The sequence below is a fragment of the Acanthaster planci genome, linkage group LG02 (genome assembly GCF_054643075.1).
Source record: "Acanthaster planci isolate LZ-2023a linkage group LG02, COTS_SCS, whole genome shotgun sequence".
In the NCBI taxonomy this organism is placed as follows: domain Eukaryota; kingdom Metazoa; phylum Echinodermata; class Asteroidea; order Valvatida; family Acanthasteridae; genus Acanthaster; species Acanthaster planci.
This window is the reverse complement of record NC_141778.1, coordinates 1,328,361-1,345,310: the sequence shown is the minus strand read 5'-3', so window position 1 is coordinate 1,345,310 and position 16,950 is coordinate 1,328,361. Positions and strand designations below refer to the sequence as shown.

The following is a 16,950-nucleotide window of genomic DNA, read 5'->3' as shown; positions in this document are numbered from 1 at the left end:
AAATTACGCAACACCTCATAATTCTGGGCTTTTTTTACAGGGCAGCAGGCCTGGCTGAAATATTCAGGAGTCAATGAAGGTTACTTGTCAGCTTAGAGTAGCCATAAAAGAGTCATTCATTTGGTTGTAAACGTCCATTAAATGAAATGATGAATTTTTGAAGAATTTTGAAAACTGAAAATCTTGAAAATCTCCTGTATGTGTGCACTGCATTTTTAAAACACCCGACAGCATGTGGTTAAGGTTATGAGTGCTTTACAGGGATGGGAAAAAGTTTCTTTGTGTACAGTTAAACCTCCTTAATAAGAGCACTGTTCATACAAGATTTTGCTTATCACAAGGAATTTTTTAGGTCTCAATCCTTTGTTCTTCATTGTTTTCTTTCTGATAATACGTGTATAAGGTTCCTGTTTATAACAAGGTAATTTGCCAAGTCCGAAGGACCTCTTATTAACGAGGTTCAAGTGTACAGCTAAAATGTAGACATGAAAAACTACAAACATTCAGAAGATGTATGATTTTAAGGAATAAGTGAAAAATCAATATTAGGAAAAATGCTTCTTGATGTGGTGTCCTGTTGAGTCGAACAGGACATAGGGAAAGATATAATTTGACTTGATTTGCTTGTTCCATTACCATTCTGCTACAGGTATTGTTTGGGCTGTCTGGTATTGATTGGCTGTTTGGACTCTCACTTTAGAGGGAAAAATTATCCAGTCGTAGCCCAGTTGTAGAACTTGGAATGAAGCAAGCAATGGCCTACTTAGAATTGTTTGACAGGCAGAATTGTTATTGAAGTGTACCGCGTTGTACCAGCATGTTAACTTCTTTATGTTTGCTGATAGACGCCACATTCCGCACCGCCTTCGGGGAGAGTGCAATCCCACGATTCCTTGAGGGCATGCAGCAGCGACCGTCTCTTCCACTTCAGATACAGCAACTGGCTCAGACCGTGTTGGACAACATGGGCTGATAGAGTTCGCTAGACCTGTGAGATGTCAACTGAGAGGGTGTCAGACGTCAGATGCTAGGGATGATAGAGGGTGACAGTCACTGAGCAATACAGAGTGGATGATGTTAGGCCAACCAGACTGAATTAGAGACTAACCTTATCAGCTTTATCCCCTTTACACAATGCATGTCTGTTGTGATGTGCAAACATCACTAGACCACTCTGCATGATGTCACCATAACTACCACTAAAGTTAGTCTCCACTGCAGCCACATAAGACTCCACCAGCACCATACATACTTCTGCCCCAATTGTGATCTTCCCAGCATGCATTACGCAAAACTAATTTATTTTCAACTTGGTTATTGAGAATGTGTGTTTAAATTCTGTTATCACGTGTAGTATGCCTACAGTTAGTTAGAAGGACACATAGGCGAAAAAGAAATAGCTTTGTGTGTTGGTGTCCAAGCATTATGTCTTTACATCAGGTTTACTGTCATTTGAAGAGTGTGCCGTTGATTTCTTGCAGATATTAAAAGGGGACTCAGTACTATGCCTTGGGAAAATGCTATGAGGGATTTATGTTATTAAGCTAGATTGCCAAGGACAAGCAGTGATACTAGAGCCAGTAACTTCCTGACCCAAATATGTCAATGATATATGCTGAACATTCCGAGTTCTAATTCACCAGAATTCTGCCACTCAGAATAACAAGGGTAAATATCAATAGTACTTTCTCACTCCTTGACTTTGTCTCTGCCTTAGGTTATGTAGAAGGCTCCAGAACCATCTGTACGCCTGTCATGTGTCAACTAAACTAAAACATCTCCGTCTTGTCTGATAACATACAGTTTCCGAGTTGGGGACTTTGAGTTGATCCTGACAGTGAGGAGAGCTGAGTTTGAGGAAGGCTTCTTAGATCCCGTTTACTTGATGTTGGTTCCAATTCACAGTGTAGCTATGAGTGATTAACCCCAGCAGTCCCCAATCCTACAGAAAGTTGAAGAGTGGAGGACTGTTAGGATATTATTATGAATCAGGGATGTTGTGCTTTGGCCAAACAGAATAATCAACGTGATACTGCACAGCTGGTCAGTAGTTGTTCCTGCATGTGATGGACAAAGACTGGGTCTCGTTCTTCCAAAGCAGTCTCTTTCAAGATGGCGAGTTTGTTCTGTCCGCCTGTTTACAGTCTTTGCAGAAGGTATTGGCTCTGTGGTATCATGAAGATTTTTTGTGAAGGCCTGCATAAAACTGTGTGTGCTTTAGTGTTGCCTGGTAGTTATGACAGAAGTGTGACCTCTATATGTTGGTTTTTCTTTTAGCTGGTGCTGTTTTGATAAATTTGAAGTGATTTTTGTTCGTGCACGTTTGGTGTGAGTGTACTTAATACATTCCTTTAGCAAGGTACATCAGCGAGAGGTGAAAACATTTGAACTTGACTTCAGTCATCGTTAAACATGTGAAATTTTAAGTATGGCAGGTTAATTTTTTAAGATAATGTTGTGTTCCCCATTCACCATAAAGTTTTATCTTCTGCTTGAAGTGAGTCTACACAGATGCACTATATTTATGCCTGACATTATTCTTATCAATTTTAATAAGTAGTGATTTGTCTAGATGTACCCAAGTAGGCGTTTGCATTTTATGGCAAGAGCTCTTTGTCCCGTCACCATCTACTTGGCCACTAAACAGAAATTCCACCTTGTTCCGTATTTTAATTGAACTTTGCTGAAGAAAAGTTGTTTATAAAATGTCAGAATTGTGCTGATGGCTGGCTATTCTTTCCCATCTTGATATCCAGTGGACATGATAACACATTGTGTGTTGATTACTGCTACAGGATGGTCAGTTTGTTCCCATTACTGGACCTCAACAATGCACAATTCGTCGTGTGCCCGGCAAAAGGTTGTAAGCGCGCCTTTCCGGGAAGCATGATCACAGCAGAAAAAGTTTTCCCCGCAAAAGGGCATAAGAAACACATTCTCTCTGTTTAGTAAAAATGGATAAAAATTACCACAAAATCAACACGAGCTGTACAAAAAGCAACCTTTGAACAACTTAATTCAATCGGACTTTGGAAATTAATTTACTAACTTTTTGCAAAGAAATCTTTATATTTCATTAAAATAAAACAGTTGTATACTTGCGTCCTTTTGCCAGGAAAATTTTTTGCAGTGATCATGCTTCCTAGCAAAAGGGCATAAGTGCTTACGTCCCTCTTCCAAGCACATAACGAATTGGTACTTTCGTATTTTCTGCCATTCACTTACATTCTTCAGGGCTCAGTTATTGTAATCCAACAGGAAATCTTACTAGTCACTATACATTTTTGCTTGGTAGAATTTTTATTAACTTTTTAGCTTGGGTAAGTTAATTGTCAAATGTTTCAGACGTTTTTTTGTAAAATATGTCGGGATATTTATCTTTTTAAAGATATTTTGGGGTATTTAATTTAAAATTCCTTACTTTCTTTTATAGTGTGTCAGTCCTAGCCAAAAACAAACTTGCAGGTGTTGTTTTAGACACTTAAAACAGGATAAGTCTGACTGTTCTTGGAAATATGACTTGGCGTAAGAACTATTGTATGGCAAAAGAGTAATAGGAGGGCGTAGTTATTTCTTCAAGGGATATGGTGTAGGATATTTATGTGAACAACTTGGAAAGTTTGAAATTGAAGTCATTGCATGGAAACTACAGTGGCTGATCTTAATCTTATTTTCATGTAAAATTGGGAAGAGGTTTAGGCGAGTGCCATATTGGTCCAAGATTAAACTACACTAGGTCATTCACCTCTGACACTAATAAGTGCAGCCCCTGTCATCTGCCGAGATAAAGGTTTAATAATAACTTTCATACTACCACTGAAGAGTCTCAATGTGATCCTCCAATACAGTTTGGCACCCAGTTTAAGCAAACTGGTAGTAACATCTTTGCAGATTGCTATTGTATGATGTGCAATCACTTTTTCTTGTCATTTTTTGGTTGAGAGGTGTAGGACGGTGTGTCCATTTGAATGAGTGGAAAGGTTTATCCAGTGTGAAGAAAATCTGAAGCTGCATGCTGCTAATTCGTTTAGGGAACCAGTCAGAAAAGTACATTGGGTTGGTTACCTGTTTTTACTAAGCAAGCATTTTATGTGCTAAGCAAACTTGTTCCTTGGACTTTGTGGGTCTTTGAACGGAGACAGTATTGCACAGGGCCAGACATGAGCAATATTGAGACAAACTTGGGAAAACAACTTCAAACATTTTGAAACTTTTTAGCCTACTGACTCCATTAATGACTAGTTAGCCAGTATTAGAAAATGGAAAGTTGTGAACTTTAAACAAATCCCAGTTAAAATAAAAACAGGAATGTTGCAGAGTGTGAATTTTAGATTTTTGTTGACACTGTGACATAGTGAGCATACTGTCCCTTGTGTAAACTACTTTAACATTTTATAATTTTCCAACTGCAAGTTAATTTTCCAACTGCAAGTTAATCCCAATGATCGTAGCTCTGTTGTCTTTCAGTATTTCAATATTACCAAGTTCAATACCATACAGTATTCGAGTACTACATTAGACATCATGAAACTATGTGTATGTTGTAAATTGTTGGTGCAAGATTGCAAGATTGATTTTTGTTCCGTTGAAATATTAGCTTTCACCTTTCTGTGGTTCATTGTGACCCATGGCAAACTATCTGGGTGGTAGATTATAGGGAAAAGTCATTTTCCATTTAAGACCTTAGGAATTTGGTGTCCTTATCACTTGTCCCTAGCTGGAGGTATCCTCAAAGCTGATGTCATTGCCAAAGGGTCTCAGGGGACCACAAAAACACAATGGGTGTCCAACAGTCTGTTGCCACTGATATTTTACACCTTTTCAAGTTAAACATAACCTTTCTAAAATTATGTGATTCAACCCCTATCTAAAATTATGTGATTCAACCCCTTACTTAATTCTGTCATTACAGCATGCTATTTAGTTGACTTTATTTGTAATTATAAGTCAATATGGATAAAAAGTGTGAAAACAAAACTCAGCTTGAAAGAGTTTCAGCAATTGTATAACTTTACCTGAGGCTGAGCAGCTCAGTTAAACAGGAATAGGTAATTTTGCCGTATTTAGAGTTCAGTATTGACAATAATGGCCCCCTTTTAATAATTTCAATGCAAGTTTAACAATGTTTTAGTGAAGAAATTTTCTGCTTATACCATGCCTGTGTATAGTAACTATGACATGTATTGTGAATCACAATGTCCCTGTCTTAAGTACATAAGCTCATAAAGTGTAGATTTTAATTACATTTTGACCAATTTGTTTTCCTGTGTGGACATTACTTGTCAGAGTCATCACTTACAGTGCTTTGGAATGAAGTATCTCAAAATTTTACAGTTGGGGAAATGGTTAGCACTTTGGATGAGATTTGACCAGGGTTCTTGAGAAGACACTTTTCTAACAAGTTGAAAACATTTCAGAATGTCATATTCTACACGTCATACCACAGTTCAAAATTTTTATTTCAAGTATACATGAGTATACAAGTACAAAAAGATGTTAAATTACTATCCATAAAATGAAAGGATAAACCACAGGAGTTCTATCAAGTGTTTCTTTGGTGGTAATCATCTGGATACAAATTACTGTTAAGCCTTGCTACCAAAATCAGAAATATTCGTAACTCGGCAGAATAGGAAATATTTTATTAAATTCAGCAAAATTCCAAGTTATAACTTTCATCGCTACAACTTGAAAATAGTAGGTAGAATTCATCAATCAGATTTATGGCTGAAATTTGTCAGAATTCACAATTGACTATTCAACTTTGACTGTAAATACTGTAAAAATGGAGTGTAAATACTGCATTTTATTTACGAGTCTCAGCTTTAAGGGTAACAAATTGAAAACATTTAGTTCACATTAAGTATTTAAAAATAAAAAATAAAAAACCATTTCAAAAATATAGTAAATTTAATGTTCACCCCATTAATTGTGACCCCAAAATGAATAAAAAGATCCTGCATTTCCCCATCCACAAAAAAAATCCCCTTTTGGCCGTTTGTGCTCCCAGGTTGATTGGATGACGTCATCACCACAATGCTGACATGTACAGTCATTGTGCACAGCACATGCAGTATCTCACTTGCAATAGACCGTGTTGTGTTTGATGTAGCTTGGCGCACAGGCAAACACTTCTCAGTTCAAGAAATACACGGTAGGACTGTGGCTTTAATTTCTGCCTTGAACTGAGACAGTGTTTGCGATGTTTTTGAAATGGTTACAAATTTATTGTAATTCTAAAAGACTTTACATGAACTCAATGTTTTCTACTTCTGTTACCCTTTAATAAATTATCCAAAACCCAACTCAACTTCACACTCATGAAATCCAATAGCATGTTTACAATTGGAGTATCAAGACCAAAGAACCAATGCAATAGTCTGGCTTTAGGACTGCGATAATTACCTAGACACTGAATACCCCCATCAAAAATTCCAGGCACCCCTTTCAATCTTTATGGTTATCTTAAACCATTTTTATCAATTCCAAACAGCTTTTCTCAGAAAAGCACGTCATAAATCAGCTGCCAATAAGAACAGGATGAAATGCACTTCTGCAACCAAAGAATAACGTCTGGCTTATTTTGATTTTTAAAAAAGGAGCACAGAATGGGGCAAGGGAATAGTGTGCAGATAAATTTTCACCTCTCGTTTTAGGTACTTTCATAGGAACGGGTAAGGGCACCAAATCCATCAAAACCCATAATAGCTCATGGAGCTCACTTTAAAGCTGTCCCACAGATTCCATCAAAATACCAGGCCTTGGGTTGGGGCATAATGTGATGAGTGGACTTACAATGCGCAAGCATGCAAATCCATGAGAAAAAACACTAAAACCATAACACAGTTTACTCATCTCACACAGGAGTGGAAAAAAATTAATCTGTCTCTGCAATAAATCTCACTACATGTATAATGGCAAATTCAACAGGCAACAATATAAATCATTTTTGGAAAATTTTCAATTCATAGCTTTTGACGTGAAGCTAATTAACTAACTTAACAGACATCACACAACAGGCAGAGCCTGGTACCCTGAAGCACAGACAATGTTAAGTGGATGATTCCTAAATCATGGCAGTAGTCCTATGACCTTAGTCTCAAATGTAGAATGCACAAATGTGACACGCTCTGCAAAAAAGGGTAATAAGTCACGCAATCCCAAAACATGTTATAGCCTGTTCTATTTGGAGAGGGCAAAATTTCTTCAAAACGTGATTTTGAAGAAATTTGACTACAAACATGGATACTGATGAATAAAGGTGAAAAATTGATCATTCAGTAGGAAATCCTGCATAGCACTGTGTTTCCAAGTGCTACACTTTCTGAGCTTTTTCTCAAAAAGTGCTTTTATTGAATCCGAAACTGTGGATATACAAATGTCCATATATCTCTAGAATACCGTGCACTACAGGGGTCATTCATATATCAAATTGTAGCTTGTGATGTACAGAATCCGACCATATCAAAAACTCCTAACCTGAATCTGGCGACTTATTACCCATTTTTCTAGAGCAGGTCACAAATTAACAAAATCTACTAAAGAAGTTGTACTTCTTTGCACTTTGTACATGTATATAAATATAAATAACACAAGTTTATCATATTTCTGTTAACTGTATCTCAACAACATTGGGGTGTTAATGTGCCACAATAATGCTATACTCACCGGTGCAAGTAAATATGTATTTTCATAACAATGATACAAAATAGTATTCAACATAATGGAGCCATAACTAAGAATGTTATTTAGATGTATGCAATAAGTTTCATAAATTGATCCAATTATGGCCTAAACCTTATCTGCACTGAAGTAACTGGCATTTGTAATTGTGGTCATCAAAAAGTCTTACAAACTAACACTTTGACCAATCCTTACTTCCAATATCAAAAGAGCAATCAACAGCAATAATTGGTGATACAACATGTCAACAGTATATTACAGATATTACCTTCACTGGGCTTGTGGGAATGAGTTCAGAAGAGTGACAACCTGTGAGAACCTGTGCAACTCTGTAGATAATACATGTAAATTTGTCAAATAAACTTGAGAGACAGGTCAAAATTAAATTTATATTTTAAGTACTCAAGAAAGATCAACCATGAGTACTCAAATTCATAATCAAATTCAACTTATTTATTTTTTTTATAATTTGAGTTTACCACCTTCCTAATGATTTTTTCAAGCTGCATGATTTGTTTACATTCGACTCAAACTGAACATAGTTTTTTCTATCCTACAATATACTTTCCGTTTTCATTCAAGCATTCCAGATACACTGAATTCCTAGTGCTAGATCTTATACACAACCTGTGCATTTTTCTTTTATACATGTAGTTACAAATTACAAGTAGGAAATGACTGTGGATATGCCTTGTGTCAAAGTCAGAGGAGCGATGTGATTTGGATGAAAACCATACATGCGGGTGTAAACTTGATGTTTCATCTTGTAAAGCTATGCAAACACCTATGGTCCAAGCCAGTTACAAACCAAATGTCTTTTTCTGGAGCTTATTACACACACATGTAGTGTTTTTAAAAGCAAATCACTCTCCACACTAACATAAAATGCCTTATTTCTTTAACAGTTATGTTGTTATCTCTGTGCAGGAGAAAGGTTCCAAGCTGATCAAACTGGAACCGTAACACAGGATTTTCATTCCGATTTCTGCAAAGAAGCATTATGTCCAGAAACTGATAAAGTGTGTGTTGTACATTGCCTAAAAACTATATCTGTGAGATTATATGCTTTTTTATAACAAAAAAATACATCAACAACAGCTTGACTCTAGCTTTGTCTAACAAATCTCCAGTCTCTTTCCAAAAATATGACAGTTTCTACACAATGAGAATGAAAATCACTCTTCACAATTTTTGTTACAAAAAGAGTTTAAAATGCATAAGTGTTTGATTCAGCAGGGTTTTTTTGTACAAAAAAATAATCAAGCCAAACTATAATTTCTCAAGCAAGAATTTAACAGCAAATTGCACTAAAACTTAAAAAATAAAAATCTGTGCCCATCATCTGCGGGATGGATGTTCTGCGGTAGCACTGTACACACATGGATATCCCTTTTAAGGCAGTGGTTTTGAGATGAACAGCTGAGCAGGAGGTATCCATTGAGAATCCTGATGGTCATTTCTGTTTTCTTCATAGGGTGTTTGACAGAAATGTTCTTAAGATGCTCAGAGAGCATGTTGTTGAGAAACCCCAATTAATACAAACAGTTCTTAAAACTACACATGCTTCTGCAGGGCAAGAAAAGCTTGGACAAAACCATCATCATCAAGCCTTCTAACTTGCAAAACCTATAAACTACCTCCTATCATTTTTTACAAGTATATCACTACATTTATCAGTGATGGTTCAAGCATTAAAGGGTGAAAAATTTCTTATGCACAAATAATTTTTGTCAGTGCATTTTAATTCCACCTACCACAGCCAACATGTTGCACTTAGATGTGGTAGGGCTGAAATGAAAGGGGGATCATTTGAAAAAGTGTCTGTGATGGGGGGGACTAGGTGGGGAATATACATGTACATGTAAAATTCCTCAATCGGTTCTGATTTGTCACATCGGGGATAAATCCTACACGAACAGAAGTACATGTACAAATGTACATATATGTACATACATGTACATGTATGTACGTACATGCACACCCTGTACTGGTACATGTGGTTTGACACAGAAAAGGCTGTGTCTGTATTCTTGGCTATGGATGGCACTTTGTGTATTTTTTAGTTGAAAATGGATTCAGCCACTAGCCAGCCATTTGCATTGGAGCATGTATTACTTCTGAACAAAGGTCAAGTAAGTCCTGGACACTGCCCAGTTGCCAAATTCTTGACAGAGTGATAACGCTCACTAAGGATTACTCACATTTTACAGGTCATTCTCAACTGGACAAGAAAAGCATTATTCACAGCATTACCTTCCCTGAAACAGACACTTAAAAAACACTTCACATTCCATGTGACAACTGAAATCAGTAGACAAGAGTGTTCATACCACCATCAACACTCCATTCTGATATTTCTAATGGCCACTAAATACTGGCCTACAACTTAGCTGTGTTTAACATGTAGTAAGATAGATTTGAAAACATAAATAGAAAACACACATGCAACACAAGAGTATATTCATTGTTCATCAAACACAAAAACGGGATTTTATAAAATCTAGGTTATAAAATGATACACTAACCAGCTAACACCTTAAATGTTCAATGTGCACATGCACATGTTTGGTTTAAACATCTGTAACAGAATCGTTTTAAACCTGTCTGTTGATACATTCATACAGAAGGCATTGGGGTAGTGAGAGCATTTAAATGGTCATAATGGGTTTTAAACCAGGGAACATACATGTACATGTATGTAACGGTAGTAAACTAGAAAAGAATTCTTTGTATTTACATGAACATAACTTAAGACAAACAAGTCGTGTTCTGTACACATTACCCTTGTATATGTATACCAATGAGATTCATTATTGGGTTTTCCATCCAATTAAAACCCAAACAGGGGAAGTTACATCCAAGTGCTGTTGGAGCAGAATATTAATTTTCCCCAAAACGTGGAAGTTCATTTAGTCTTCATGCTGCCTATGAGTTGACCTAGGTCAGTGATGTTTGCAACATGACTAGCATGCTTGATCATGAGGTGGTTCTTAAACCAGGAGTAATTATGAGACAGATACCCGCAATATCGACACTTGAAAGTATTGTACCCAAGATGGCGCCCAACATGCTGCTTGAGGGTGCTCATGCTAGTGAAGCGCTTCCGACACCTTAGGCAACGCAGCTGACTTGGGTTGATCAAAGACTTGATGGCCTGGGCTTTCTTGGAGGCAGACTCCCGGTTCTTCTTGGTTCCTCCTTGCTCTGATGATGAAGATTCCTCAAGGAGGTGGATGCGGGTGTGTCGCAGCAAGGAGCTGTGGTACTGGAAGCGCTTCTTGCACTTGAGACACTTCATGTTCTTCTTGTCCATCATCATCTGCAACAGTGCCTTGTCTTCCTCCTCTTCTTTCTCTTGGGGACCCTTGGGAGAAACGCTGCGATGGTTCAGTCTGGCCTGACGCATTGGTGTCTCTCTCTCCTTCCCTGCAGCAACAGTGTCCACCAGGGACCTCCTGGAGGTTCCGGGTGAGTTTGCTGACGAAGAAGGTACATCCTTGGAGGGACTGTCTGTGACCTTCTTGGATTCAGACTCTGCTTTAACTCTCACTGGGGATGAGGATACACTACTCTTTCCATCTTCTACCCCTTTGGTACCAACTTTGTCTGCTGTTGTGCTCATGGATTTGGTGGCTGATCCAATTTGTTTTGTGGCTGTAGAGCCCTGTTTGGTAGTAGAGCTTCCAGCTTTGCTCACTGAAGCTCCTTGTTTGGGATTCTTCTCCTCTGCTTTCGACGATTTGTTTGCTGAGATACCTGCCTTTTTGGAGTCATTGTCATCTGTATTTTGACTCTGAGTCAGATTGATCCATACACCAACCTTCATTGACTTGATAGCCTCTGAAATTTGCTGGATGGTGCGGAACTGTCGGCCATGTTTCCCCATCATATGACGCCGCATTTGCGTATAGTCATTATTCTCATAAGGACACATGCGGCAACGATAGCGATTGTAGCCAAAGTGATTACAGCAGTGTTGCTGCAAGCGACGGACAGTTGACAGTTGCTTATGACAACGGCGACAACGCATGTTCTTCTCATCCATGGTCTGCATCACCTTCCCTCTGGCAATTTCCTCCTGGGTGGCATTAGATGCAGGTGTGTACTTCCCCTCAGCCTGCAATTTTTCTCGTTCGTGGATCACCTTGTGACGGGCCACATTCCGGCGGTTAGCAAATGTCTTGAAGCATATGTCACAGGCTGGCGGAGAAGAGCTGTCATTATTATTTTGGCCACTCTTGCTTTCGGTACTCACTTCAGTTCCTTTCTCCTCAATCTTGCGACTCAAGAGCTCATCAACACGATCAGTTGACAAGTTGTGCATAGCCTGTATGTGGCGGCGAACGTTATAAACAGAAGGACTGCGATACTGGCACAGAGGACACTTGAACAAGGGCTTCTTGTGGATCCTCATGTGCCAAGCTAGGGCTGTCCAGTTCTTGCACTTTTTCTTGCAGACTTTGCATATGTTTCTTGCAGACATCTGCTGTGTAGTTGGGCGAGGGGTAGTGGCAACCTTCTTCTGTCTTGGAGAGACGCTACTGGCTTTCTTGTCTGGCACGGGAACACGTGGAGAAACACTCGTTCTTGAGGCAGCTGGACTCACGGCAGATTTCGGAGTGCTTACATCCACTGTCAAGGTCTCTCTCTTGCTGGTGGCATCTGATGATGGGGAAGTACTTTTCTCTGCATAAAACTGGGAGTTCACTGTCTTGAGTAAGGTGTGGAGGGTTTCTCTTTTATCCACAAAAGTTGGTACAGCAACTCTTCCAGCTTTGGCAGCTTGGCGAATAGTTATCTCACCTACAATCTTGGAAGTGTCTTCACTTTGATCCCCTTGATCTCTCAGAGCCCTGAAAGCACTTAATTTATTGATTTCCTCTTCATGCAGGATCTGATCAGACCTGACAATCTGCTGCTCAATAGCTCTTGATGTGGTTGGAATTGGACGCAGCACAACGAATCTGTCATTTTCCTCTCCATCATATATGTCCTTCAATTCTGTACTTGACTGATTGGAAGCTTCGCCTTCTGTAACTGATGCAGTTTCTGCATTTTTCCGTATCTCCTTTTCTGGTCCAGGTCCACCCCAAGATAAGATGCTAGCTGCTTCATCATTGGATATCCCATGCTCTCTTGCATCAGTGTTCTGCCGTCTCCCTGCCAGTTGACTGTCTGAGCTGACTCGTTCCACACAGAAGCACTTCTTGTGCTCGATGAAGTTAAGCAGGCCACGGAAAAGGCTGCGGCAGACTCGACACTCGTAGATCACATCTGCCTCTTGCAGGATCAGCTGTTTCACAAAGGGTGTGCCAAAACGGAAGCAGTCAACAATCTGTTGGATGCCATGACGAGCTGGATTCATAGGTGGATGAAGGATTGTGACATCCGGCTGTTTGGCCTGGGCAGCTGGTCCCTCCTGACCCTTAGCAATGTCAGCTTGGGTGTCAAGGACACCCATGTCTGTCATGGTGATGTTATGGGCACAGGCAGGGGTGTCGGCCAATCTGTACAAAAGCAAATTAAAGACAAATTATTGTGTGCTTCTGGAGTCAAACATCATCTTCACGCAACAAGCAAGAACTTCATTTATGGAAATTTCCAATCAGCCCTTATCAGCTGACATCATTTTCATATCTTACATTCAAATTCTCTTTCCGTGTGAGCTTTGTGCAAAACAATCCCCTCATTGGTAAAAGAATAGCGAGACCACAAATAAACTGAATATTGGACATACAATTTATGCCATATGATATGTGCCCGAACCTGCTCACATGTGTATGTACTTTTTACACAATATGCTTATGCAGGTTTTTATGATGTGAAGACGCTACAAGTTAACTTGAAAATCATGGCATATTACTCGTAGCAAAGTTTATAACATGACCACTAGGGTCAAACTACTACATGACATTTATTCCGCACTTTTGTGCACATTTAACTGAAAACTGGCCACCCCAATTCTGTGCTATTCTTACATATCTGAGTTGGTCCAGGTCTGAAACACAGGTCTTTGAAAAATGGATGAAGCAACAAAGTGTGGCGAGCAGTTTCCACAGGAACATGTTGTTTTAAAGCCACAGTCACGTAAACTGGGCATACACGAAGCCTTAGCCACACAGTACTGTTTGCAGTTCTTGATGAGTCTATGCTACAGGAAAATAGACTGAACCCTGTCCTCTATGCAGTTAACATGTGCCCTCCACCAATGCCAATATTGAGCCAAGCATGTCAGGCAGAAATTATGTCACTGGTCAGAGCAACATAGGACAGGGGTTAATTGACCGGTCCATTGACTCTTTACCATGTACAGTCGAACCTCGTCAATAAAAGGTCCTTCGGACTTGACAAATTACCTTGTTATAACAGGAACCTTGTATTATCAGGAATAAAAACACTGAAAACAAAGGATAGGGACTAAAAATGTCCTCGTTGAAAGCAGAATTTTGTATTAACTGTACATGTACTCTTATTAACGAGGTTCGACTGTACATGATAAAGAGTACGATTGAAATCAGCAACTGGTGCTAAAAATTGGAACAGAATCTAGCTATCACTCAACTGACTGCATTAATTTAGAATACAAATGGTACAACTAATGTGGACCATAACACTGCTTCAAGCATGTGTACCTATACATTTGTACATAGAGCCAATGTATTGCATCTGAAATATTAAATTGCTGAATCAAGGAAGTGAAAACTTCTACGCATTAATGCAAAATGTCAAGAAAAATTACAAACATGTTGCATTATGGTTTTAGTTGTACACCACACCAGTGTTCTTGTTACTTGTTATTATTGGTATTTACAATTTTGTTGCTTAATCAAAAAAAAATTGCAAATAAAAATTTAGCAAGTTTGGGGATACATTAAATGCATGATTAATTCTAACATCAGCTACACTTGGTGGGTGTGATAAACTACTCAAAACTGGATACGAGCAAGCATGATAAACAAAAAAGTTGGCATGATAAAATATAATTTTATCCACAAAAAGTGAAGTATGGACTCTCAATAAACTTTCACACTACCATTTTTGATGGCGGGAGTACATGTCATCGAAACATATTTTTACCACCACGACCAAAAATGAAACAAGAACAGTTTTTAAGGGCATACACAAGTAAGAAATGTGCAGTTAAAAACCTACAGAATGATTAATTGCCAGGCAAATGTATCAGCCGAAATATGTCTCAACATTGCATAAACAATGTTTGGCAAGTTACAGTTCACATGTACATCTGTCGTCGTCACATAGGGCCAAGGCCAAACACTAGTATTAACATGGTTAATGCCACTTCAAACTCCTGTCAACATGGTCAGTCAGACAGCCAAAAATTTATGAGAATTGAAGGAACAGTCAGCAGCAAATCAATTATTCAATTACATGCACAAAGACAGTCACGGAAATGCAGTGAAACGAGACATGGTAACCATGTCAAAAGAGTTTATAATGTACGTGAATGTCGCGTCAAGCAGACTCTGTGTCATGTGGTGGGCAAGCACTGCGCCCGAGGGTGTCTCGACAACCACCCGGCCGGCAACCGAATTCTTGCTGAAAACTTCCCGGTTTCAAGCTTCAAAAATACAGCCAAAAATGGTCCTTCCTCATTACCAAACCATTCACCACGACACAATTCAGGATATCTGGACTAACCTACGTTTGGGATAAGGGCCTTTTTGGACCATTTGAGGGGCTAAAGTTTCCAAAGAATGTAGGCACTCGTCCCGAGCCCCCCACAAAATGCACGACTCGTGACGCAGCGCGTCGGTCGGCATTCGGCCGGCTCCTGTCTCAACCGACCCGAAAACAAGTCCGGAATTCCCTATTTTACCCACCTGCAGACTGAATAAAACGAAACACAATGCTTCCAAGGGTAGCTAGAAGACTCTTCGGCCACAAGACAGGGGCTAAATTTCACGAAGGTGAAAAAAATTGGGCAGAATCGGCGACGATTCGACACTTGCCGGTTTTCGCGCACCGTTCCACGGAAAGAGCAATGGCGCACAACACACGGCCCTCTTTCTTCTTAGTTACCCACAATGCAAAGCGAAAAAACCTGGCGGTCGATCGTCTGACTGCGACACGTCCGCTCGTCACGCACACATTACACTCTGCCCCAACAAACATCATACAAAAACGCACAAGCTCCCGACCCAGACCAGACAATTTTCATCACTTTCATGTTCAAACGATGACCCTGATGATGGTAATTAGCGGGGAAATACCCACAAGAAAAAAAATGTGATTTGACGGTCAGTTTGCAGTCATTATTTCCACCATTTCAGCTCTTGCACTTTCAAAGAAAATTTGCAATCAATTTTTGTTTCGAGGAATCGCAGAGTAGTCAGCACACTGCATGACCAAATAAAGAGACATAATAAATTTAACCTCCTTGTTCAAAGGGAAGCTAATTTAGAATGGTAAATGAATTTGCAATTTAGTCTCTGGATGATGTATCTCGAATGCCCCAGGTGTTCTTATCACGCCGTCTGTCCTTTGCCGAAGGATAGCATGACCTGCCGCGTCGGCGAGGCCGACCGTCCCCTTGCCAAATGCTGAGGCCAGGGGGCCTTTTGGGACTCGATGTCCACACAAATGATTGATTCTTTGGTCGTTTCGGAGCTGGGCTTCGTGTATACCCGAGTTACCGAAGTTAATGGGGAAAATGAGCTGTCATCCTGAAAGCCGTGTTAATGTTGGGTATCGAAAGTGAATAGACCATATTCGGCCATCCGTGGCCACGTGACAGGCAGGCACACTAAATTACCTCGCTCCGATGAGATCTGCAATCGATGAGTGACTCGCTTTTTGAGTCCGCACACACACTCTGGATTTTGACACTTGCCAAAAAGTGACACATTTCGATGTCTATTAATGTAAATGACCATGTAAACCAATAAAGGTTGTTCAGCGTACGCGTAACATGCGTCGGTAATTTTCCGGTCACAAACTATATTATAAAAGTAGGCCTCGGCCTTTATGAAATTTGGATTATAAATATGGACACGCCGACCATATCACGCACGACTTAGTGCACGAAATAATTATTACGAACGTGCACTGGAGGATAGCGGCGCGAGGAAAAAGATTCCAGACTAAAACACATGAAAACAGGTAAATTTCAAAGATCAAGACCAACAGGCGATGGGGGATCGGCCCAGCAGTAGAGCAGGCAAAGTAACGAGCCGGTAACTTCTATTAAATTCCTGCAGTGCAAATGGCTGGATATAATCGAATTGAAACAACCGATATCGATTTTGG

At 39.6% G+C, this 16,950-nt stretch overlaps 2 protein-coding genes across 4 annotated transcripts in view; one reads left to right on the top strand and one right to left on the bottom strand.

Moving 5' to 3' along the window:
• The window catches only part of LOC110985068 (uncharacterized), a 41,189-nt gene extending 35,934 nt beyond the window's left edge, over window positions 1-5,255 (top strand). For all 3 annotated transcript variants that reach the window (XM_087132957.1, XM_087132959.1, XM_087132958.1), the window contains exon 14: window positions 846-5,255. In XM_087132957.1, the coding sequence (XP_086989083.1) occupies window positions 846-973 (128 nt within the window). In that variant the 3' untranslated portion in view covers window positions 974-5,255. The remainder of the gene's footprint in view (window positions 1-845) is intronic.
• Window positions 5,256-5,421: 166 nt separating this feature from the next.
• On the bottom strand, window positions 5,422-15,713 carry LOC110985077 (uncharacterized). The gene is made up of 2 exons (XM_022245814.2): window positions 15,525-15,713; window positions 5,422-13,190 (listed from the first exon to the last, which is right to left on the bottom strand). Exon 2 carries the CDS (start codon window positions 13,151-13,153, stop codon window positions 10,589-10,591), a length of 2,565 nt encoding a protein of 854 aa, XP_022101506.2. The 5' UTR covers window positions 13,154-13,190; window positions 15,525-15,713; the 3' UTR covers window positions 5,422-10,588.
• Between the last annotated feature and the right edge of the window lie 1,237 nt (window positions 15,714-16,950).